The sequence below is a fragment of the Rattus norvegicus genome, chromosome 9 (assembly GCF_036323735.1).
Source record: "Rattus norvegicus strain BN/NHsdMcwi chromosome 9, GRCr8, whole genome shotgun sequence".
Classification (NCBI taxonomy): Eukaryota; Metazoa; Chordata; class Mammalia; order Rodentia; family Muridae; genus Rattus; species Rattus norvegicus.
This window is the reverse complement of record NC_086027.1, coordinates 64,137,312-64,163,313: the sequence shown is the minus strand read 5'-3', so window position 1 is coordinate 64,163,313 and position 26,002 is coordinate 64,137,312. Positions and strand designations below refer to the sequence as shown.

Below are 26,002 nucleotides of genomic sequence, written 5' to 3'. Positions count from 1 at the left end.
TAGAGCCTAAGCCTCCCTCCCATTCAGTTTCCAGAGACAAAGACCGCAGAATGGATTGCGGCTGACAGTAAGGTTTTGTCGGGGTTCTTTGCATAATAAAAGTTGTTACTGAGCAATTTCAGCTCTGCTCCTCCCCACAGACCCTAGGAGACAGGGAAGCCCTTGAGAGGATGCCACCCCAGATGACAGCTAAGGCGGATGCTGAGTGCCAGTTACAAAGGGCATCGGCAGTGAATGGACCTGGCTGGGACTGAACCGGCTGAGTGGAAAATACAGAGAAAACTCCCCACATGTGGCTCCGAAAATTGCTCTCTAATCTGACAACCCACACCAAGAGGCTTAAATCATACTTTCATTCCTGACAATGCATCTCGAGGAAATAATCCATAAGGGGGAGGATATGTATATATATACACACATATACATATGTACGTGTATGTGTGTGCTCATATTCTCATATAGAAACATATAATAACATATATGTGTGTATATAACAGCATGATTTAGAACTAGCAAGAAACTTATTTTCTAAAGCATAAGGGAAAACAGTACATTCTGGTGTCTTCATTCTTTGAAGATCCTGGACATCCATTAAAGCTACCATCACGTACACAGGGAATACAGGAAAACGTAAACACGTGGTGGTCGCAGGTATGGAAAAAAGGCAGGTGCTGAGAAGAACCAGAGAGGAAGCAAAAACATAAAAATAATTGTCTGAAATTGGTTTCACAAAATTATATTTTTTGATATATTTTGAGATGGGGGGTTCGGAGGATTATAATATATATTGTTTTAAAAGAGTTTTGAGGGCTGGAGAGATGGCTCAGTGGTTAAGAGCTCTGACTGCTCTTCCAGAGGTCCTGAGTTCAAATCCCAGCAACCATATGGTGGCTCACAACCATCTGTAATGGGATCTGATGCCCTCTTCTGGTGTGTCTGAAGACAGCTACAGTGTACTTATATATAATAAATAAATATTTAATAAAGAGTTTTGAATTATTAAATTAATAATTAATAATTATTTAAAATGTCTATATTATCTATGTGTACATATGTGTGTGTGAATGCTACATGTGTGTAAGTGCCCATGGAGGAGAGAAGAAGACATCGGGTCCCTCCAGTCTGGAGGTACAGTTGATTTTTAGCCACCTAATATGGGTGCTGGGAAATGAATTCAGGTCCTCTGCAAGACAATGTCCCTTTTTTTAAAAGTCTTTAAAAAATTTTCAAGGTGTGCAAGTGTTTCCCATGCATTTATGTGTATCATGTACACATATCCCTCAGAGGCCAGCAGAGGGCATCAGATCCTGTAGAACTGATGTCATGTCCGGGGTGGGAATTGAACCCGATCCTCTGGAAAAGCAGCCAGTGCTTCTAACTGCTGCTCCCTCTCTCCACCCACATCAGCATCCACCCTTAATCACTGAGTCGACCCTCCAACTTCTTAGTTAACTTTTATGCGTCTGGATGTTTAGCCTGCGTATTTGTCTGTCCAGCATGCCTGATGCCAATGTGAACCAGAAGATGGTATTGGATCCCCTGGACTGGAGTTACAGCCACAGTGGGCCACCATGTGGGTGCTGAGAATCGAACCCAGGTCTTCTGGAAGAGCTGCAAGAGCTCTAAACCACTGAGTGATCTCTCCAAAACCTCTCACCCCACACCAATTAATTTTTTAATAGGGTTTTTTCTTTTTGTTTTTCCAGTACACCTGTATTTCATAATTATTTTGGGATCAGAAGATTACCCCACAAAGGATATACGTGGGCCAACCTAATTAAATATGGAGAAAATTACGAATTCACTAGAACAAAGTATAATGACACATGTATATAAAATGGTGTAATGAAACCCATTTGTTGGTATCTTAACTTTAGAAAGTAATTAAGATCTCTGTAGCATTAAGAGGAAATTCCTAATTCACAATGCTAATGGTACTATTTTAACTTTCAGTGAAGGGAACTTGGCTACCAAGCAGGTCGTGTTTCTCCAAAGGCCAGTGACATGGAACTCAGCTGCTCAGACCCCAGAAGTGAGTAAAACCTCAGTGTTGATGTCATGAGTAAGACATGATAGTGAAGCATTTAATCCTCAAGCTCTCTCTCCTTCTAAACTGAGCACAGGACACAGACTCAGCATGGAAACAGTCTCCTAAAGAACGCAAAAGAGAAGTTAACTGGTTCCCCCAAAACCCACTGTAGCAGGAGGAAACTGACTCCCATATTGTCCTCTGACTCACACAGGCCAATGGCACTCACAAATACATACACTACATACAACTAATTCAGAATAAAACAAAAATTGTAATTGTTTTTAAAAAGAAAGGATGACACAGTTCCAAAGACTATTAAAATAGACCTTCCCAGCACACAGCACATTGGCATAAGAACCATTTTGAGCTGCAGGCAACTAAGAAAAAGCAGACCCCAGAAGTGTCTGCCCTTTTCTCTGCCATAGAATGGCCTATATGTCACCTTACAGAGGTAGCAGGTTCCAGTCTATATATACATCTGCTCTCCCTACTGGAAGGAAGAGAGTGACAACTGGAAAGGACCCTCTCTGACTCGAACCTGCAAAAGCAACCCTCTGTGAGATAATCTGCTCCCTCACCACTCCCTGGAGGCTCTGGCATCGCTTTCCTTGCCGGTCTCTTGCTTCCAGCCTGTCAGCCTCTCAAAAAGCTATGCTGAATTCAGTCTTCCACACCAAGCCATTCCTTTGCCTTTTTCTTCTTTATAACGAAGTCCCTGTGTGCATACAAAATAAATCCGTGCTGCTAACCTGTCCTCTGCCACTATAGTTCCCAGGGTAGAGCGTAAGGGGGGTTCCTCCATTATTTTTCTAAGTTTGTGCGTCCAAAGTGCCAAAGTTTGCAAAAAATATGCACAGTTTTGGTTATCTTGACCTCTAACAACATGCAACACTTCTGTTTGTCCCAATACAGTCTCACGCTGACACTGCCCAGCCTTTTTTTTTTTTTGGTAATGGGGCGGGGGGGGGGGGGGGTTAGACCAGGTCTTTCTTTTTTTTTTTTTTTTTTCTTTTCTTTTCTTTTTTTCAGAGCTGGGGACCGAACCCAGGGCCTTGCGCTTGCTAGGCAAGCGCTCTACCACTGAGCTAAATCCCCAACCCCAGACCAGGTCTTTCTGTGTAGCCCTGTAGCCCTGGTTGTCCTGGAACTCATTTTGTAAACCAGGCTGGACTTGAACTCAGAGAGACTGACCTTCCTCTGCTTCCTGAGTTCTGGGATTAAAAGGACGCAGCCCCATGCCTGACTGTCCTGCTTTTTTACTGAGGCAGGGTTTCTTACTCTTGTGGTTTTGAAGCTAGAACAGTGCTCTTTGACCGGTGGAAAGCTGTATTGATAATGCCTTACTTATAATAGGACCTCACACACCCACAGTGCATGCAATTTAGCCATGCTATGTTAATTTTGGAATTGTAGGTTGAGGTAGGGAAGTGGATCAGAAGGTGTGAGGCAGGAGAGGAGAATCACCGTCTGGGACCCACGTGTGAGCAGTGTGCCCTCACCTCAGGGAGGATGACCCTGGGTCGGGAGTTTATCGTGGAGTATTCTGTGGAGAATCTGCTCATTCACAGCCCCCATGGGATTGAATTAATGGAGGGCTGTGCAGTTGTGTTTGAACCCAAGTCTGCTACCTCACAGTCTTCTCTATTTACAGTCGATAGCAGTTTCATGACGATATTTAGGCTCTGTCCTCATTGAAATTCTAGAGCTGAGGACAGATCTCAGGGGTAGAGCATTCACCTGGAGTGCATGAGGCTCTGGATTCAATCCCAAATGTTAAAGAGAAAAAAGTGACCTTGTTCTCTCTTGCTCTTACCCTCTTCCCCCTTTTTCCCTTCTCTCCCCATTCCCCTCCCCGTTCTCTCCACATGCTCATGGCTGGCCTCTACTCCTCTACTCTCTCTCTCTCTCTCTGCCTTTCTCTGCCCTACTACCCTCTTAACTCTCCTCCCCATGCCCTGAATAAACTCTGTTTTATGCTAAGTCTTCTGGGTAATATGGGGCATGTGAAGTGTAATCTATATGATGCAGTAAAGGAAAGAAGTCAGGACAAGACTGCACTCTGAAGAGAGATGGGCAGAAGTGTGCCTGGGGTTCGTGATAACAGTGAGGACAACTGGAGAGTGTGGAAGGAGGGTGGTCCAGAGAAAAGAAAGGAGCCAGCGTGAGAATTACAAAGTCCTCCCCAGGAAGAGGCCCTGAGCGTGGCTGCCCCCTGGTGAGTCAGCCCTATCACCAGGACTCCAGAGATTAGTCTTCCTAGTGTCCCCTGCCCCAAGTGTTGCTAGAGCCAAGAGCCAGAGAAAGTAAGCAGGCTGCTCACGGCCAGGAGCACGTGGGGTGGCAGAGATGGTCAGTGTGGCACTTGTTGCAGAGAAAGTGTGACAGGGAAGCCCAGGCTGAGACTCACCAGGGTCACCAGTATGAGCCATCCCAGATTGACCAAGCCATCAGTCTCAAACCTTGAAACGCACACCCTCCTGTGCCTCGCACAGGAGTGCTGGGAGCGTCTGCCACTGCAGCCACGTGCACGTCTGTGAATTGAGCTGCATCACAGCCCCATTTTCTTTAAGGTATCAGAAATCATTTATATAGTAAAACTGGAAGCTATTTAGAAAAGATATTAGGGGGAACTGTCCACGACGAAGTTAGGAAAGATCTCAGATATAATAGCAAAACTGTGTAATTAATGTAAATTAGCCGGGCAGTGGTGGCATACATCTTTGTTTTTGTTTTTGTTTTTTTAAAGATTTATCTATATATATTGAGTACACTGTCACTCTCTTCAGACACACTAGAGGAGGGCACCAGATCTCATCACAGATGGCTGTGAACCACCATGTGGTTGCTGGGAATTGAACTCAGGACCTCTGGAAGAGCAGTCAGTGCTCTTAACTGCTGAGCCATCTCTCCAGCCCGGTGCTTTAATCCAAGCACTCAGGAGCTAGCAGCAAGCGGATCTCTGTGAGTCTGAGGACAGCTCGGTATACAGAGAGTGAGTTCCAGGACAGGAAGAGCTACAAAGAGAAACCCCATCTTGGAAATAACAAACTTGATAAATTAGATTTTCAAAATTAAAAGATGTGCCACTAAAAGAATGAAAAGATGGGGCACAGACCACAGAAGCCTTAGCTGTCACATCATCAAGAATGGGCTGTGTGGGGGTTGGGGATTTAGCTCAGTGGTAGAGCGCTTGCCTAGGAAGTGCAAGGCCCTGGGTTCGGTCCCCAGTCCCCAGCTCCGGAAAAAAAGAACCAAAAAAAAAAAAAAAAAAGAATGGGCTGTGTGGGAATGCATCAAGAATCTCAACCGTCGGGCTGGAGAGATGGCTCAGCGGTTAAGAGCACCTGACTGCTCTTCCAGAGGTCCTGAGTTCAATTCCCAGCAACCACGCACGTGGTGGCTCACAACCATCTGTAAAGAGATCCGATGCCCTCTTCTGGTGTATCTGAAGACAGCTACAGTGTACTTATATATAATAAATGAATAAATCTTAAAAAAAAAAAGAATCTCAACCGTCAACAGTAGGAAAACAGCACAGTTACTGGTGAGGAAATGTACACAAGCAATAAATATACAAGAGATGCTTTAATCATTAGTTATGAGAGCACAAATGTAGCTCATGACGAGATACCACCATGCACATATCACAAAAGCCAAACTTTTAAATCAGACAATAACCAAGAACTGGTGAGACGAGCGGACAAGCAAAGCAGTCCTCACTGGGAGGGAGGCAAGCAGCACAGCAGTCTGGAACATGGCTGGGCCACTCGCTGTGACTGTAAATGTGCTCATATGACTCAGCAGTCCCCTCTTGGGTGTTTATGTTAGAGAAGCACACACATGTTCACAAATGTGTGTGCACAAATGTATACACAAATATTTATAATTACCTAGTCATAATTGTCCAAAGCAGGAGAAAGCCTATGTCTTCAACATGTGGATGGATAAACAATGAGAGTACAGTCTACAGTTAAGTGCTATTCAGAAATAAGAGATGAGCTACGGATGGGAACGGGGACTTGGATGGGTCTCATGGGTGTTAGGCTGGGTTAAAGGCGCCAGTATCCAAAGGTTACACTGTATCGTCCCATTTCCATCACAGCCCGGATTAAGTGAACCGTGCAAGAGGAGGATGTACAGGGAGACCATAGAACTGCTATAGTGTGTGTTACATCTGTGGTTATCAAAGCCCATAGAAGTGTATACCCAATTGTCAGTTTTACAGTTCAGGCACTTTAATAAAATCCCAGGCCCAGTGAAACGGTTTAGCAAATAAAGGTGCTTGCTTCCAAGCCTGACAGACCATCTGTGTTTCATTTCCCAGGACACACGTGGTCTGAGAAGAGAACTGACTTGTGGCATATATGCAAGGGTACATGCAGGTACATGTGCATACACACACACATAAATAAAATAAGACTGCATACTGGGTATTGTGGCACATTCCTATAGTCCTAGTATCCTGCTTTGCCTTCTGTTTCTGTGGGGAAAAACTACTAACTAAAACCAACTTAGGGGAGGAAAGTACTTATTCTGCTTACGATACAACCCATCACTGGGAGAACTTCCTGCAGGAGCTCAAAGAGGAACCAGGAAGTAGGGTCTGAAGTAGACAAACATGGCTGGTTCCCTCTGGCTTGCTCAGCTGCCTTCCTTATATGATGCAGGTCCACATGCCCAATACTGGCACCTCCCACATGGACTGGCCTTCCCACATCAATTAACAATTAAGGAAATACCCCCCTGCCCCAGACCACCCACAGGCCAATCCCATGAAGGCAATTCCTCCGCTTCGGTACCCTCTTCCCAGTTGTCAAGTTGACAACTAAAGCTACCCATGACACCCTACTCCTTGTCAATTTTGACACACAAACATGTTGCTTATGACACCCTACTCCTTGTCAATTTTGACACACAAACATGTTGCTTATGACACCCTACTCCTTGTCAATTTTGACACACAAACATGTTGCTTTAAACCATAACCTTTCCCTTCTTGTTTGTCCTCCAGATCATATTAATAATATCACAATATAAAATACAACACAACTTTGAAAACCCCACCATTTAGCCAGGGATAATGGCATACATACACCTTTAATCTCAGCGCTGGGGAGGCAGGCAGGTGAGCCGTTGAACTTGACAGCCTGGTCTACAAAGTGAGTTCCCAGGACAGCCAGGGTTACACAGTGAAACCTTGTCTCAAAACAAACAAACAAGCAAGCAAATAATCTAACTTAAAAGTTCAATGTTTCTGGGGGTAAAGAGATGGCTCAGCACCTAAGAGCACTGGCTGTTCTTCCAGAGGACCTAGGTTCAATTCCTAACACCCTCATGGTTGTTAACCATTTGTAACTCTAGTACCAGGGAATCTGACTGTTCTGCTTCCTCAGGCCCCAGGTCTACACATGATGTACAGATATACAAAACATCTACACACATAAAATAATGTTTAAGCCTCCCCCCTTTTATATAGAATCTTGCTACATAGCACTGTCCAGGGACTCACTATGTAGACCAGGCTGACCTCAGACTCAGAGTTCCATCCGACTCTGCTTCCCGAGTGCTGGGACTGAAAGCCTACACCACACATCTGGCCTCACTGTCTCTTTAAAATATCCAGTCTCTTAACTTGAACTCCAGTAACATAAAATTGACTTAAATACTTTTTAGTCCAAAAAGAAAGAACCAGGGCACAGTTACTATCAGAGCAAAGCAAAAATAAAACCCAACATATAAGGAGCTGAATTTTCAACATCTTCCAGCTTCTTTGAAAGACGGGGACAGGAGAATCATTTGAGCCTGGAAGCTTAAAACTAGCATAAGAAACAGAGATCCCCATCTTTAATAAATAAAAGAGGGGCTAGAGAAATGGTTTGGAGGGTAAGAGTGCTAGCTGCTCTTAAAGAGGACCTGGGTTCAATTCCAGTTCCCAGCACCCACATGGCGGCTCACATCCATCTGTAACTCCAGTCTCAGGGGAGTCTGATGCCATCTTCTGGCCTCCCTGGGTACTGCACACACATGGTGAACAGACACACATGCAGGCAAAACACACACATATATTAGTTTTAAAAAATTAAGTAGGGGTTGGGGATTTAGCTCAGTGGTAGAGCGCTTGCCTAGGAAGCACTAGGCCCTGGGTTCGGTCCCCAGCTCCAAAAAAAAAAAAAAAAAGAACCAAAAAAAGAATTAAGTAAAAGAAAGGAAATTTTGGAAGAACATTTGCTTTATAAATTACATTTTCCATGTGGTAGTCTTCATGAAGCCTCGCCTTGAGGCAGGGATTCTTGGGAAGCTCGGTGTGAGTGATGGTTGCCTCTTTTCCCTTCACAGGGTTCCATTAAGCTCCGTTCTTCTCTCCATTTCTCATTGTATTTTTATTGTCATATTTTGGACAGAGGCCTTCAAATAGATTCCAGGAAATGATAGCTTTGCTGGAGGGGGTGAGGGATTCTGATCAAAAGCTGTACCCTATAATCCCAGGCCTTAGGGTGGTGTGGAGGCAGGAGGATCAGGAGTTCAAGGCTACTCTGGCCTGCATCAAACCCCGGCTCAAAAACAAAACAAAATCAAACAAACAAAAAAGGGATTTTTGACCTCGATCAGCTAAATTTGAGTTTAATGTTTCTCTTTGAAGATTTTCCTTCCTAAACTTTTTTCTTTTGAAGAGTTAAATAAAACTCATAGATTTTTAAATTGTCTAAAAATGTTTATTTCCATTTTTAAAAAATTCTGCCCATATCATTTATAAGAAACAAAGAGCCACTTAAAAATGTTTGGTTTCTGGGCTGAGGAGATGCCTCCATGGTTCAGAGCACTGGCTGCTCTCCGGAGGCCTCAAGTTCAGTCTCTAGCACTGCTTTGAGCAGCTCACAACCACCTGGGAACTCTACCTACATAGAATCTGACCTCTTCTTTTGGACTCTGCAAATACCTGCACACATATGCACAGAAACATAGTTTTAAAATAATCTTTTAAGACTCTGTCTTTCTTAGGATTTACGTATTTATTTATTTCATGTATATACGTTCACTGTCACTGTCTGCAGACACACAGAAGAGGGCCTCAGATCCCACTACAGATGGTTGTGAGCCACCATGTGGTTGCTGGGAATTGAACTCAGAACCTCTTAACCACTGAGCCATCTCTCCAGCCCTAAAATAATTTTTAAAACAATCTTTAAAAGCATGTTGTTTCCACAGGCACGAGAGAATAGGACTCCCATTTGTAGAGAGCTTGGGAGCTGACAGCAAACTGAAAAGAATTCTGAGGGCTTGAAGTAAGAGGGGCACAGACGGCGCCTGTGGCCCCTCCAGGTCTCCATTTCCTTTACAAAATATGATTAATATTAGCACAGGCCACCAAGCTCTCACACTTCGCTTTCTAAATGTGCCTGGCGCCATGACTGGCAATATGAGAGGTTGCAATCATTAAAGCCTGCTAATATAAGGAGACGGGGAAAAAATGCAGGAGTGCCAAGTGGTCCTGTATTTTCTCCAACTAACACGACCATCAGCTGTAATACAGAAATGTTGGTGTTGATGTTCCAAAGCCTACACACACTAGGAGGCAACATTATTTAAGTGGAGGCATTGGGCACCTCTTCTCTTTTAAATTTTCTATACATTTAGAACTTTTCATAGTCAGAAAGTTGGGGGAAATCAAGTGGAGAGCATTATTTCCACGTTGACTGATAATTAGTAAATAACTACGTACTAAGCTGTTCCAACAACAGACAGTTTAGATGGCCAGCGAGGTGGCTTAGGGGTGAAGGCATCTGCTGTCAAATCTAACAGCTTGAGTTCTGTCCCTGAAATCCGTGAAGTAAAGGGAGAGAACCAAGCCTTCTTGTCTTCCTTCTGCAGGGACACCACGGCACACACAACATAAATAAACAGACTAACCGTAAACATTGAGCCACACACAGATGAGTCCTGTAATCCCTAAAGGTGGCAGGCACTCAGGATAGGGTAGCAGTGGGGCTTCAAGACCTGGATCAGCCTTGCACCAGCAGAATCAGGCTCTCAGGAAATTGGAATTCCAAGTTTGTGCCTCGGGCAATGACTTTCTCAGGCAGTCTCGTGTTCTGTTGCTTTGATCTGAACTGCTCTGTCTCTACACTCCACTTCTACCGGAGTCTGGAAGGAGATGTGGTCTGTGTTAATACCACATGCTTAAACACTGCAGAAGGATGGTGGGAGAAAGTTCTGTTGTTTAAGAGAAAAACAGACAGATTGGCCCCTTGAAGACAGGCAGTGTTTTGGTTCGGTTTGGTTTTTGCAGTGTGGATACATTTTTTTAAATTAATCTTTAAGTGGTACGTGGTATTTAAAAAGATGTGTATGAGTGTTTTGCATGCATGCATGCATGTGTATGCCTGGTGCCAAGGAAGCCAGAAGAACTAGAATTACAGACAGTTGTGAACCACCACAGGGGGCCAACCACATAGGAACCAAACCCTGGTCCTCTGCAAAAGCAGCAAGTTCTCTCAACTACTGAGTCATCTCTTCATCTCTCCAGCCTCTGTGTGTGTGTCTGTGTGTGTCTGTGTGTACAGTGTGATGTTTCAATGCACATATACATCATATGATTTTTTTTTAAATCAAGTTAGCATGCCTACTTTTTTCAAATACTTATCACTTGTTTATGGTGAAAACATTGAAATCCATTTTGAAATCTAGTGTACACAGTCACCCAACTGGGCCACAGCAGATCAGAACTTCCTACCTTAGCTGTAGCTTGTGTCCATTGGTTAACCTTCCCCCATCCTTTCCCCAACCCCACCCCCTCTTTCTGAAGCTTCTGGTAGACACCATTCTTCCTGTAATTCCTAGGAGAGGAACTCCCCACATTCTGTGTATCTAACAGTGTGGTTGCTGTCATTCTGAGCCTGGCTTGTTTCCCTGAGCACCAGTGGCAGGTAGAAGAGTGACCTCTCCTTTATCTACTCAACAGTGGAGCACGTACAGTCAGGATGTTTCCACTCTCCGGCCTTGTGAGAAACAGGGCAGTGAGCATGGGGTGAGAATGTTCACTAACATCCTCACTTCATTCCTCCAGCCTTACCCAGGAGTGTGACGGCTGCATCACAGGGGTAGCTGTCTGTCAGTTTTCCACATCATTTTCCATGATGAACACACTAACTGTGGTGGTTTGAATAAGAATGTGCCCTTGGCCCCATACATTCACGTTGAATGCTTGTGTAGTGACACTAGGAAGTGTGACCTTATTGGAGTAGTTTGGGCCTTGTTGGAGGAAGTGTGTCATTGCAGGTGGGCTTTGGGGTTTCAATTGCTCAAGCCAAGCCCAGTGTTTCTCTCTGTCTGCTGACTATCAACTCTGGATGTAGAACTCTCCAGCACCACATCTAACTGAGTGTCACCATCCTTCCCACCATGAAGATAATGGACTAAACCTCTGAACTGTAAGCCAGCCCCAAGTAAACATTTTCCTTTTTAAGAATTTTGTGAGCATGGTGTCTCTTCACAGCAATGGGAACCTGACTAAGACACTACCCTACATTCCTAACAGTTCTTTTGTTTGTATTAGAACACTGGCTATGGAAAGGAGCCGTACTGGGATATCCCAAAGTCAACAGGCTTGTCACTTGAGCTGCATATGTATGCTAATGGGTGCAGCATGAGTTAGAATTATCGCAGAGGCAAGCTTCCAGGTATGCCTGTGAAAAATTATCTAGACTAGGTTACCTCTGGGCATGCCCATGAGAAATTACCTACATTAGATTAATTAGGGTGGGAAAACAGGCTGTGGTTTCACAGGCATGGCCCCCATAGACTCATGTGTTTGAATGCTTGGCCCATAGGAATGGCACTAGTAGGAAGTGGGGCCTTGGAGTGGGTGTGGTCTTGTCAGAGAAAGTGTGTCACCAAAGATGGGCTTTGAAGTCATATATGCTCAGGCTGTGCCCAGTGTGGACACAGTCTCCCACTGCTGCTTGTGGATTAAGATGTAGAACTCTCAGCTCCTCTAGCACCTGCATGCTGCCATGTTTCCTACCATAATGGACTGAACCTCTGAAACTGTAAACCAGGCCCAATTAAATGTTTTCTTTTGTAAGAGTTGCCATGATCATGGTGTCTCTTTACAGCAATAAAAAGAAACCCTAAGGCACAGACTCATCCTGAAAGTGGGCAGCATCCTTCCCTCCTTGGGCTGAGTCCTGAACTGAAGGCAGGAAGTGAGCTGGGCAGCAGCCCTCATTATTCTGTTCCCCAACTGTGATCCTCTCCTCATCGTGACAAACTGTGAGACAAAAGAAATCAGGCCTGAAGTTGCTTTAGTCTGGTATTTGACACTACATCAAGAAAAGACACTAATAGACTGGGTCAGTCCCTTTTCTTTTAAACAAGACTGACACGTTAGATGTTTATAAGTCCCTGTCACCTTGTAGAGAAAATGTTGGAAGGAAGCAGGAAAGGCCATGAGTGAGCCTGGAAAATAACAGGGAACTGCAGTGTATGCCTGGTGGGAAATGAGCTAGACAGACTCGTGCTGTGTTTTTATGAACCACTTATATGCAGAACGAGAAAAAGATGGAGGGAGGGAGGGAGGGAGGGAGGGGAGGAGGGAGGGAGGGAGGGGAGGAGGGAGGGGGAGAGAGGAGATGAGAAAATATGTCCAAGCTCTAGGGGCTGGGGATTTAGCTCAGTGGTAGAGCGCTTACCTAGGAAGCGCAAGGCCCTGGGTTCGGTCCCCAGCTCCGAAAAAAAGGACCAAAAAAAAAAAAAAAAAAAAAAAAAGAAAAAGAAAATATGTCCAAGCTCTAACAATAGCGTTGTTTGGAGATAGGATGAGCTTTCCTTTTTTCTTTGTTCTACCAGGTTCTCTAGAGTGTGTATGAGTGTGAGTGGGTGAGTGTGTGTGAGTGTGTGTGTGTTGTGAGTGTGTGTGTGTGAGTGTGTGTGCACTGTTCTATAACAGAAAGTTTTATTTAAGGAACACAGCCTTGCATCACTGATCTTGGTGTGTTTTGTTTTGTTTTGTTTTGTTTTGTTTTGTTTTTGCAAACACAATGAATGTGCCGTGAAAAGCACAAGGCAGATCAGTCCAGTGCCCATGGGGCAGGACACTCCATGACCCTACCCTTCACGGGGACCCCTAAAGAGTTGGGGGTAGTGAAATGAATGCTCTCCTGGGACTGAATGGGCTTCCAACATTTTGAGTTATTGGGAAATCACAAATTGGCTGATTGTAAAAAAGCACTTCACATGGGGTGAGGTTGTGTGAGAGGCAACATCATTGCGAAAGACATATCGATCAAGCCCTTAGCCTTCTGAGAAGCCAAGGTGTGTGTTCTGAAGCGTTTCAGTCAGGATACAGAACTGACTATTTTGTCAATGGCGTTTCAACTTTACAAACTGATGGCTGTTTGCTGATTAAGTTATCTAAAAGTAAATTACTATGAATAGCATGTGCTACGGAATATTCCACTTTTATTAAGGAAATTATCACAGCAGTGAGAGCTGGCCTCTGTTATCTGACACACAATAGTGTATTGCAAACGTCACCTTTGTCCCTGTTCCAGTGAGGGCTCCAGGGCCCCCTGTGTGAGTCAGACTGGAAGGTTGGGAACAACCCCAGGGAATCTTTGTGTCGGAAAGGCCCCCACTAGCCAGGCTTGAGGAAGCCGACCCAGCCCCCTGTGCCACCCCGGCACCGACCAGGGCATTGCTCTCAAGCCTGGCACCTATCTGAGAGGACCTCCCAGGCCCCACAGTGAGAACTCAGCTCAACACATTCTGAGCAGGAATACAGGACAAGGGTCAAATGTCCGATGATTAAATTCGGTGAGGCAAGGGTTTGCTAGTGAAGACAGGAACAAGGATCTTTTGCCTGTGAGGCAGTGTTGTCTAAGAGTTTCATAACTTTAGCCTTTCACACAGTAAAGTGTAATCTTAGTTCCCAACTAACACTGAAGTGAAGGTGGGTAATTTTTAAATCCTGCTCAGACTTACAGAGTTTAGGTTCTGTGGTGGGATCCAGTGACTGACACACTGGCAGTAATAAAAGCGCCCCTGCAGCAGCCTGGACACCCACATGCTGGGCTGGAGCCCTCCTGGAGGACCCAGCCCCTCCTGTCGCTCAGAGATCTTTAGACCTAAGTTTACATGGCAGAGACTTCTTCAGGAACTTACTGTCTCAGTCACTGTTCTATTGCTGTGAAGTGACAACGTGTGGAGGCGACTCTTATAAAAGAGCATTAAATTGAGGCCTTCTCATAGCTTCAGAGCCTTAGTCCATTATCATCTTGGGGAACGGAAAGAGAGAGAGACAGAGAAGTAGGGGGCAGGGAGGGAGGGAGAGGGAGGGAGGAGGAGGGAAGAAGGGAGAGGGAGGGAGGAGGAGGGAAGAAGGGAGAGGGAGGGAGGGAGGAAGAGAGAGGGAAAAAGGGAGAGGGAGGAAGGGAGAGGAGGGAGGGAGGGAGAGAGGACAGGGGAGGAGGGAGAGAGACTGGACCTACATGGGCTTTTGAACCCTCAAAGCTCACCCACAGTTACCCATTTTCTCTAACAAGGCCATACCTCCTAACCCTTCTAATCTTTTTAAAGAGTTCCACTACCTGATGACTAAAAATTCAAATAAAAGAGCCTATGGGGACCATTGTTACTCAAAAACCGCATGAACCAAGTATATTGCTGGCCAGCCTTTAAATCTGTATCAGCAAAATACCCGCAGCTTGTTGTGTATGATGTGAATGAGTCAGTCAGACTCAGCACAAGGAAGGGGCCTGCTGCGACCCTTTAACACAGCTCCTCTGGTGTGGTGACCTCCAACCATACAATTATTTTTATTGCTACTTCATATCTATAGTTTGGCTACCACTGTGAAGGCAGATGTAGGTATCTGTGTTTTCTGACGGTCTTGGGCCACCCCTGTGAAAGAGCCATTCCACCCAGAGTTCCACCCACAGGTTGAGAACTGCTGTTTTAAAGAAACACTTAGAGTGTGTGTTTTTTCCAGGACACACTAGTGCCTCAGGACACAGACAGGAATCCCACTGAAGTATATTTTCTATAGTTCAGTCACCATCACCACCACCACCGACAACAAAACACACTGGTTTCTTGCTTACTTTGTTTCCCAAGTACAATTTAACTCATTTCTCTCCTGAGAAATGCCCACACAAGCCACCTCCGGCTGAGAAGGACAAGCCAAGAGCCAGGCAGAGAGGAGCAGGGCCCAGGTGCTGAGGATGGCGCCAGGTCCACACAGGCAGGGCACCAGCTCTGAGCTACACCCCAGCTCCGACAGCAAGGAGTGGGAAAGAAGGAGAATCTCAGGTTGAAGCGGTGGGCAGAGCAGAGGCGTGCATGTTCTGAGCCCTGCGTGACAACCTCCTGTGTTTCAGAGGAAAGGCGGCCGGCTGCTGAGGGGTGAAGACAGAAACAAGGTCGGCAGCAGGAGCATTGGCCTCGACACAAGCGAGTGCCAACCCGCAGGAGGCCGAGCCCCTCTTGAGGAGGGTCCCCTCTCTCCCTCCAGAGAGTGTTGGACCAAGGAAGAGCGGCCCACACAGAGCGACAGCTTCTCCGGGTTCAGTGGCAGCGACAGTGTCCTCCGGGAGCTAGATGATGGACAGTTTGACCAGGAAGAGGGCGTGACACAGGTCACTTGCATGTGAGTTGCCAGGTGACCCCACAGAAGGCCTTGTAAATAGTTATTAAAATGACTGCCATCTGACTTTATTTCAATACTATCTTCATTTATGTAATGTTTTTTAATTTCCAGGCTCAGCCTTCCCCTAATCTATGTAAACTTTGTCTCAACCTCTGAGACAAGGAAGAATAACCAACTATTTATCAATATAAAAGCTTACACTCCTCTCGACTGTGTAAACAGATGTCTCATCTGGTCATTAAGCCACAACCTGGTTCACTTCCCCACAAGTGGACAAAAATCAGTATTTCTCATCAGGCCTATTAAAAAGGCTGACTATCCAAATCATTTCAACCAATTAGAGCCTTCTCAGGAAGCTACAGCCTCAATTAAACTAAAAAATATTCCTTCTTCCCTGTCTCTGTCCCTGTCTCCCATGGACACAGACTCGTGGAAATAACTATTCCCTGCCTACAGCAGTTAATCTAATTTTTGTCTCTTACTGTTGTATGTCCAGACAAAGTGAGCCCAATTTGTCAAAAGTCTTCAAAAAAACTTCTTTCCTATGTCTTTTCTTTCAAAGGGGCACCATGTGGCCAGTCCTACAGTGAACCATTAACTTTGTCATTGTTGGTCCCAATAGCCCACCAGTGGCATAAAACAGAATTTCTTAAGTCAGTTAAGACTGACAGGATGGCGTTTGCCATGCAAGCCTTATGACCCAAGTTCAGTCTCTGGAACCCATAGAGATATAGAAACAGATAGAAGTTCTACAACAGTTGACCTCCAAGCCAGTACTTGTTCCTCTGTGCCCTAGTACGTGCTCGTGCACGCACAGTAAAACTAACTTTTTTTTTTTGGTTTTTTTTTTTTTATTCTTTTTTTCGGAGCTGGGGACCGAACCCAGGGCCTTGCGCTTCCTAGGCAAGCGCTCTACCAACCCCTAAACTAACTTTTTAAAAAGTCACTGACGAGGGGTCACTATGGAGGGCACTGCATGGCTGACCATGACCGTCTGCCCCGCTCCAATCTAGGGAGAATTCAACTGGCTGAACCTTCACACCCTGACTGAAAACTGGTGTCCAATAGACAGTGACTGACTGGTTCGTGTTTAAAAAGGTGATTTGAAGGAGAGCTCACAATCTCTTTGAGGTTTTTTTTTATTATTATTATTATTATTCTTTTTTCTGGAGCTGGGGACCGAACCCAGGGCCTTGCGCTTGCTAGGCAAGTGCTCTACCACTGAGCTAAATCTCCAACCCCGAGCTCACAATCTCAATGTGGAAAAGTCACGGTGGAGGGAAACATTTCATCTGTGCCAAGCCTATTTTCACCTACTGTGGCTTTTACACACTGAGACCTACTCCATGGCCACCTTCCTCCCGCTGCCAGGGAGGCTCTCATCTTGCCCAGTCTTTACCCAGTAAAGATTCATCTTCTACAGAACAGGGGCCTTTCATTTATGTGTGAAAGGCTGACCTCCAAAAGAATTACAGTTGGCCATGCCGTTAAGTAATTCACATATTATATATTTTTATTGGCTTGATGTTGACATTGTGAGTCATTTGAGTAATAAACTCTCTTTTGTTGTTAAGCTACTGTCTGACTGAACACAAATATGCCTTTGTTTTCTATACCTGATTTTGTTGTTTCTTTTCTTTTTCTTTGTTTTTGTTTTGTTTTGTTTTGTTTGTTTTTGGGGAAGTGTTGGTTGGTTGGCTGGCTGATTGGCTGGTTGGTTGGTTAGTTGGTTGGTTGGTTAGTTGGTTGGTTGGTTGGTTTTTGAAACAGGGTTTCTCTGTGTCACCCTGGCTGTCCTGGAACTCACCTGGTAGACCTGGCTGTCCTGGAACTCAGAAATCTACCTTCCCCCAACCCCCGAGTACTGAGTGTGCCACCACCACGTGGCCCTCATTTTTCTTTTTTTCTTTTTTGTTCTTCTTCTTCTTCTTCTTCTTCTTTTTTTTTTTTTTTTTTTTTTTTTTTTTTGAGACAAGGTCTTGCTACATATGGCTCTGGAACTCATAGCAATCCCCCTGCCTCAGTTTCCAGAGTGCTGGGATTACAAGTGCTATGCCACCCTCTGGCTTTAATTTGTTCTGTATATATTATGTGTTATAAATTCTTGAATGTATCTGAACTAAGCCACTCTCCATGAGTTTCTGGTTACGTCAGAAGAAAGCCCCACACCTGTGTGCTGAAGCCTCTGGAGATTTACTGCAACAACTGCCCATAGCGCGCGCTGCTCAGCCTTCTCTGTAGACCTCTCTACCAGTGCTGTGGGCAGGATGGTGGGGGCTGCCCTGGTTTTCACAAGAAACTGGGTTATATATTCAAGTGGGTAGGTAGGGCATAGCGGTGCACACCTACAACCCAGGACTCAGGAAGTTGACACAGCACGACGTCTGAGGCTAGCCCGTGCTATGATAAACAATTGGACTTACGACGAAAACAAAAAATTACTTTAAAACTCTGCAATGTGTCCTGAAGCCCTGAAAAAACATGGGGACATGATCAGAAAAGTGGGGCAGTTCCCCTGACAGGGATGACCGGGCAGGGAAAAAGGCTTTTATAATTCTGTTGCTGCACAGGGAGAATCTGAAACATTAAGAACAGAGTGTGGAGGGAGGAGTGTGAGTCAGAAGGATGGGGGTGGGGGTAGGCCAAAATGAGAGAGAGAGAGAGAGAGAGAGAGAGAGAGAGAGAGAGGTGGGGGGAAGAGAAGAGGAGAGGAGAGGAGAGGAGAGGAGAGGAGAGGAGAGGAGAGGAGTAGGGAGGGGAGTGGAGGGGAGGGGAGAGGAGAAGAGAGGAGAGGAGCTAGAGAGATGGCATTTAAGAGCTCGGCTCTTGCAAGGACCCGCGCTCTATTCCAGCACCCACATTAGGCAGCTCCCAAGCACCTGTAACTCAGGGAAGCGTCAGGCACCTCTGACTCCACACATGCACACACCCTGACCCAGTCACATCCTAAAAGGGGTCGTGGCTTTAAGTGCAGAAATAAGGGCTGGAGACGTGGCTCAATTGGCAAAGTGCTTTCCTAGCTGTGTAAAGACCTAGACCCAATCCCCAGCACCATGTGGAAGTAGGCATTCCCCAGCCCCGGGAAAGTAGAGACAGCAGAACCCTAGGTTTAAGGCCATCCTCGGCTACATAGCAAGCTAGATGAAAGGAGAGTCAAGAGTCCAAAGTTATCTTTAATGAGTTACTAAATTTGAGGTTGGCCAGCTTGGGCTACATGAGGTCTTGTCTTTAAAAATAATATATGAGAAAAGAATAAATAAAAAGGAATAGAGATAGAAGTTAACATTTAACTGAGAGAAAACTTAGGAATATATCAATTACTTTTAATTTTTTTAAATGTATATAAGCAGCCAGATATGGTGGCTCACACATTCAGTTCCAGTACTCATAAGGCCAAGGCAAGCAGAGTTTTGAGTTAGTAGTTAGCCTGGTCTACATGAGACCCTATCTCAAAAAACAAAAACAAACAAAAAAAAAAAAAAAAAAAAAAAAACCAACAACAGGGCTGGAGAGATGACTCAGAGGTTAAGAGCACTGACTGCTCTTCCAGAGGTCCTGAGTTCAATTCCCAGCAACCACATGGTGGCTCACAACCATCTGTAATGGGATGCTCTCTTCTGAAGTGTCTGAAGAGAACTACAGTATACTAATATATAAATAAAATAAATAAATCTTAAAAACAAACAAAAAACCCAACAACAACAACAACAAAAGAAAGAATTGGGCTGGAGAGATGGCTCAGTGGTTAAGAGCACTGACTGCTCTTACAAGGGTCCTAAGTTCAAGTCCCAGCAACCATCTGTAATGGGATCCAATGCCCTCTTCTGGTGTGTCTGAAGATAGCTATAGTGTACATATAAAATAAATCTTTTAAAAACAAAAAGAAAGAAAAGAAACTTTAAAAAGAACTATACAAGCATACTTTTGTTTTTTAAATTAAACTCAGGATCTTGCTTCGTAGCTCAGGCTAGCCTTAAACTTACAATCCTCACGCCTTAACCTCTAGAACTACAGGAACGCTCCATCACACCAAACTTGCATACTTTCTTTTATGACTTGCTTTTAGGACCAGCAAGATGGATCAATAGGTACAGGTGCTTGCTGCTACCCTGGATGTCCTGAGCTCAGTTCCTAGGACCCGTGGGTAGAAGCAAAGAACTGACTCTTTTGCAAGCTGTTTTCTGACTTCCATATATGCGTGTGATGCGTGCGCGCACACACAAACACATGAAATAAATACAAAGTATGAAAACATTGCATCTAAGAAGTATTCCCTCCCGTTGAGGGAATTTTAAACACAAGCACCTATAGAATTTTCAGGGTCCCCCAGATGGTGTTTTAGACATGAAAAAATATTTTTGTTGGCTTTAAATTATGATGATCATAAAAGTGAAGGAAGGAAGGAAGGAAGGAAGGAAGGAAGGAAGGAAGGAAGGAAGGAAGGAAGGTAGGCAAGTAGGAAGGTAGGGAGGGAGGGAGGCAGGCAGGAAGGGTGAAAGCACTAAGTCAGAGCCAGTGAGGTGACCCAGCAGGTAAGACACCACGCCTGACAGCTGATCAAATTGCCAGGACCCACATGGTGGGACAATCAACTCTTGCAAGTTAACCTAGGACCTCCACATGTGCCTCCCTCCAGACACAATAAGTAAACAAATAATACATATTCTTCTTGGGGTTTTTATATGATTTATTTTTTAATTATATGTACATGAAGAGTGGATGGAGTATTGCACAGGACCCCAAAGAGTCCAGAAGAGGGCGTCAACCCCCGGAGCTGGGGTTGTGGGTGGCTGTGAGCCACTGAACGTGGTTCTGGGAATCTTCTCTACAAGAGAGCAAACATTCCTAACATCCCTGACCCACTTCTCGAGCCCCTTCCTTCTTGTTCTTCTAATAATTCTATGCCCAGCATGGCGACACACATCTTTAATCACAGCACTCAGCGGTAGAGAACTGGAGCACCTTCTGCCTCTGCTCTCAAATGCTGGGGTAACAAGCATTCACTGTCACACCTGACATCATATTCTCTCTTCCCCATACGTCAAGATAAGTCAGTTTTGTGGCTTCAAGACCGCTATCACTTGTATAGCTGTTGTCTGAAACCCTTTTCAGATTTGCTTCTGAAATCACGAGTCGTCTTTCAGATGCTTGCTTGGCTCACTCACCTGTCCTGATGTAGATTTCTGACCAGGGGAAAGCTTCTGCCTTGGAGAATCATCCACAGAACACAATGCTCACACACTGATTTACAATGGCTCCATTCACTTGCTTGCTCATTGGATCTGCACTAAGAGAGACTGGATTTCTGCTGGGCAGTGAGCTAAGGTTTCATCTTCATGTTAAATCACTCAAGGCATAAACAGAAGGCCAAGGCCAAGCGATGAACGGCTTCCACGCCAACTATGACTCACGGAGGCTCAATTGGGTCCAACTTAAGGAATCACCGAATTAGTGCTTGCCTGTGTATGAAGCTCAGAAAAGAATGGCTACATTGTGAGGTTCCTGGCACACTTAGAAAGTAGCCAGTGTGAGCTAAAGGCAGATGGGACTACAGCCAGTTAACGACTGGCCTATTTTTAATTTAGAATTGTAAGCAAGAGAAAGGGGCTGTTTATAATCAGCCAAAATCAGTCTGATTCACATGGGCCCTGGAAGTCCCGGATACCCCAGCAAAACTGCCAAACTCTAACCTACTCCTGACTCGGTGACTGAATGTTACACTTCGGCCTCTGAAACACGTAGGCTTCAAAAGAGGATCCTGGTGTTTCCTCTTGGGGTTGCAGCACCTTGCAAAAATGCAACCTACCTGCGGCTGTTTTAAATTTGAGATCACTCGTGCCTCACCTTTGTGCAACGGAGAGGGCTGGGCCCTGCTTTCTCAGGCCCAGTGTGGAGCCTCCCACGGTCTTGGCCACGCCTTTCGGGGATCTGCAGATCCAGTTCCGCTGCTTGTGCTGGACAACCTACACGGTGAGTTCCAGGCCAGCTAGGGCTGGAGACGAGAGGAGGCGGGGCTAAAGGGGCTGAGGACATTGCTCAGTTCGGAGTGCTTACCTAACAGGCACAAAACCCTGGGTTTGATCCCAGCGCCATGTAAACTGGGAATTAGAGTCATCTCAGCGTTCAGGAAGTGGGAGCAGAAGGATCAGAAGTTCAAAGTCACTTTCATCTAAGCCAGCCTGGGCTACATGAGACACTATCTCAAAAAAATAAAGAAAGAAAGAAAAGAAAATAAAGAAAAAAGCTCACTCAATAGCACACACACACTCACACCGAGAGAGACAGAGACAGAGGGAGAGAGAGAGAGAGAGAGAAACACTCTCCTCTCCTCTTATTTTCTTAGCCTTCCCTCAGTACCACCAGAACTAAGTCCTTTTATCTACTCTAAAAGTTACCAATGCACAAGTGAATGATGCCTGGTTTCTTGATTTTTGGGACACTGTGAGGTCTCCCCACGCGCTAGTCTGAGACTCCCAGGCTCAGCCGACGGAAGTTCCTGTCTCAGCCTCCCAAGTAGCTGGACTTCAGGCATGAGCCACCGCTCGCAGTACTAACTACCGTTTCAGGTTCACTTCCTCCCAAAAAGGCAAATCTGAGCCAGTGAGAGGCTCAGTGAGTAAAGGTGCCTGCTGCCAAGCCTGGTGACCTGAGTTCCACCCCTGGGACCCTCAGAGTAGGAAAGAACCCGCTCCCAAAAGTTGTTTTCTGAGCTGCACACATGTATGATGACATGCAGGCACGCATGCATGCGTTCGCACACATGCGTTCGCACACAAGCCAGTATGTTTTGTTTACAGATTCATTTCACATGTATGGGTGTCTTGTTGGCATGTAGGTCTGTGCACCATATGCATGCGTGGTGCACACAGAGGCCAGAAGATGGCGCTACGGCTAGACTTAAGGATGGTTGTGAGCCACCATGTGGGTGCTGGGCATTGAACCCAGGTCCTCTGGAAGAGCATCCAGTGCTCTTAATCTCTGTGCCAGTTCTCTAGCACCACAAAAGGTTTGATTTATTTTTTGTTTGTTTTTGTTTTTGTTTCTTAAAGAAAAGCTTCTGTGCAGCAAGGAACATAAGAACACAATCTACAGAATGGCAAAAAATATTTGCAACCCCACATCTGATAAAAAGTTACTCTCCAAAAGAGATTATGTAATGTGATGCAATGGCACAAGCAAAACAAAACAAAATCCCAGTTTAAACATGCACTGAGAAGCAGAACAGACATCCATCCAGGGACAACACAGAAACAACCCAGAGGTGTGTGAGAAAGTGCCAGTCGCATCAGGGAAACGGGGCTCACTCCTGCGGGATGGCTGCTGTCCACACAACAGAGATGATGTGAAGAAAACGGAGCCGCTGCCCCGCTGGTAGGGATGTGAATTACTGCACCAGCTATGACAATAATATGGAGATTCCTTGAAAACTAAAGACAAGTGCCACACTGTTCAACATTCCCACGTCTGATGTTTTAAAGATAACTAAACGAAGATCTGAATGAGGCAGGAGATGGCTCAGCAGGGAAAGGAGCTAGCAGCTCTCCCAGAGCAATGGGCTGGGCTCACACACCCACATAGCTTATAACAACCATCGGTCACTCCAGCATCACACGGTGTATGGACACACATGCACACAAAACACATGCATAAAGGGAAGGGGCCGGGGGAGCCTCTGTACATAGTAACATGGATGGGCATGGGCGCGAGGGATGCGAGGCCTGCTGACAGAGGCAGCCCCGAATACTGCGTACTTCACTAAGTAAGACACTCGCTCTGGCACAAGGTTCCTAAAATTGGATAGAAGCAGAGCAGTTGGCTACCAAGAGCCAGAGAAGGGGGGCTGCGTGGTTATGCATCGACTGACAAAGTTCCAGACACAGGAAATGAGTAAGCTCTGGAGGGCTGTTACCCTACGGTGCATCCAGTCACTGTGTCACACACTTCCCAGTGTTCAACTGGGGATGCCCAAACCATTCTGACTCAAGGTCAGTTCAGATTCCACAACGCCCACCAGGAAACAGTCCTCTGGGCAGGCAGCAAGAAAGAATGGATTCTCCATTGAGGCAGGAGAGCCAAGTCATAGAGTTCCTCTGACAGTCTGAGGGATGTAGCCTGTTTCAGTAAATATTTAAAGAGGCCTGAATCTTTTATCCTGGCTTGTGCCAGCACCATAGGGCCACATGGCACTGCGGAGTATCTTTTTATCTCCACAGCAGCTGGCTCCAGCCTGTCACCACTCCACACTGGCCCCAAGTACACTCTCACCCAGGTGGTCTGCAGGCCATTCCAGGGTGTTGACACTAGAGTCAGTTCCAGCAGCAGAGGGCCATATGGAACTAACCATAATTTGTCTCTGGTTAGTATCTCTCCCAATAGTTCTGTGCTAGCCATGAACTCTCTGGTTCCAGCTACCCTGGTAAAATCAAGACTCAATAAACTGTAACTTAACAATCAGATTTATGCTAAATTCTCAATCTACAATACAGCCACACAATAATCTCACAACCAATTGATAAAGATACAAACCGCCCACCTAGATAAATTGACCTATAGAAATCCATCTCCTAAGAAATATTCATAACAACCCGTATCTCTGTAGAGATGCATGGTGAGGATCTTACATCTGCCTCCATGTTGCCTCCCTTTCTCCTCCCTCTCCTTCTCTAAAACTTTGTTCCCTCCGACCCTTCCTTCTCGTCCAATGACAGGCCTCATTTTATCTTATGTCTGCCTTCACCTGAATAACATCAACCTACAGTAGCCAATTTCTTTCACCATTTTGGAAGATACCTTAATGTTGCTATTAGTGTCTGTGAACACCCCAAGGCCCTTGAGCTCAAATCTGTACCCTGCTGGGTTACAATGTTGTCCAAGCATGCTGACTTTGGAAGCAGCTGGAGAACCTGAAAGACAATACATGCTAAAAATCAAAATAAGGGCTAGAAAGATGGTTCAGCAGGTAAAGGCATTTGCCACCAGGCCCAAGGACCTGAGTTCAATCCCTGGAACCTACTTAGACAACTGACTTCTATAAACTGTCTTCTAGCATGCACACACATACATATATATACATAAAACATCCTTCGTGTGAGTATGAATGGTGTATATATGGTATGTGGTGTCAAGTGTGTATACATACACACACATGGATGTGTACCTGCCCATTGTGAATCTGTGAAATCCAGAGGTAGATGCCAGGTGTCTTCCAGCATTCCTTCACCCTTTGGGGATTGAGACAGGATTTCACTATGTAGCCCATATTGTTCTGAAAGTCTCTATGTAGACCAGGCTGGCCTTCCACTCAGAGATCCACCTGCCTCTGCCTCCTGAGTGCTGGGATTAAAGGCCTGCGTCACCATACCTGGTCTCCATCTCATTTTTCGAAACAGGGTCTCTGAACCTGCATCTTGGCATCTGAGCTGTCTATAGGTCTCTACTATCTTTGCTCTCAGTGCTGGGATCACGTGACACTAAACCCAGCTCTTTAGTGAGTACTGGGGACCTGAGGATCTCTGAGCCCAGCTTCCCGAGTACCTTGTTTTGGAGACCATCCTGCTTGCCACACAGCCCCAGCTGGCCTGGAATTCTCAATCTCCCTGCCTCACCCTCCTAAGTGGTAGGTAGGTGTCATATCCTGGCTCACTAAAAGAAACTTAACCATGGGGTTGGGGGTGTCAGTTCTACTGCAAAATGAATTTGACTGCTCAATGGATGACTATAATATGGTATTACTAACAATTATGGTTTTCTACTTAATTTACTTAGATATTAAAATACCGAGTCATTAAGAATTTAACTGAAAGGCTGGAGAGATGACTTGGCAGTTAAAAAGCACTGGCTGCTCTTCCAGAGGACCTGAGTTCAATTCCCAGCAACCACATGGCAGCTCACAACTGTCTGTAGCTCCACTTCTGGAGGATCTGGCACCCTAGAACAGAGATGCAGGAAAACAATGCATGCATGCATGCAAGCATATGTACATACATACATACATACATACATACATACATACATACACACACACACACACACACACACACACACACACACGTTAAAACAATCAACCAAGGCCGGGCATGGTGGTGCATGCCCCTCATCCCAGCATCCCGGCAGAGGCAGGCCGACTTTGTAAGTTCAAAGCGAGAGTGGTCTAAACAGCAAGTTCCAGAGCTACCAAGAGACCCTGTCTCAAAAAAAGAAAAAACTAAGAATGGGACAAAAGGTGAGGGAAGAAATATGGTATGAAATTGGCAAATACTGTAGTGTCAAACATATAAGTCCAGCACTTGGGAGGTAGAGGCAAGAGAGGGAACTCAAGGCCAACCTAT

General features: G+C 45.4%; 1 protein-coding gene across 1 annotated transcript in view; it reads left to right on the top strand.

Moving 5' to 3' along the window:
* Rftn2 (raftlin family member 2) overlaps nucleotides 1-17,252 on the top strand; it is a 56,281-nt gene extending 39,029 nt beyond the window's left edge. The window contains exons 8-9 of the mRNA XM_343571.10: nucleotides 1,954-2,032; nucleotides 15,406-17,252. Coding sequence (XP_343572.4) covers nucleotides 1,954-2,032; nucleotides 15,406-15,678 — 352 coding nt within the window. The 3' untranslated portion in view covers nucleotides 15,679-17,252. The remainder of the gene's footprint in view (nucleotides 1-1,953; nucleotides 2,033-15,405) is intronic.
* Nucleotides 17,253-26,002: the final 8,750 nt, after the last annotated feature.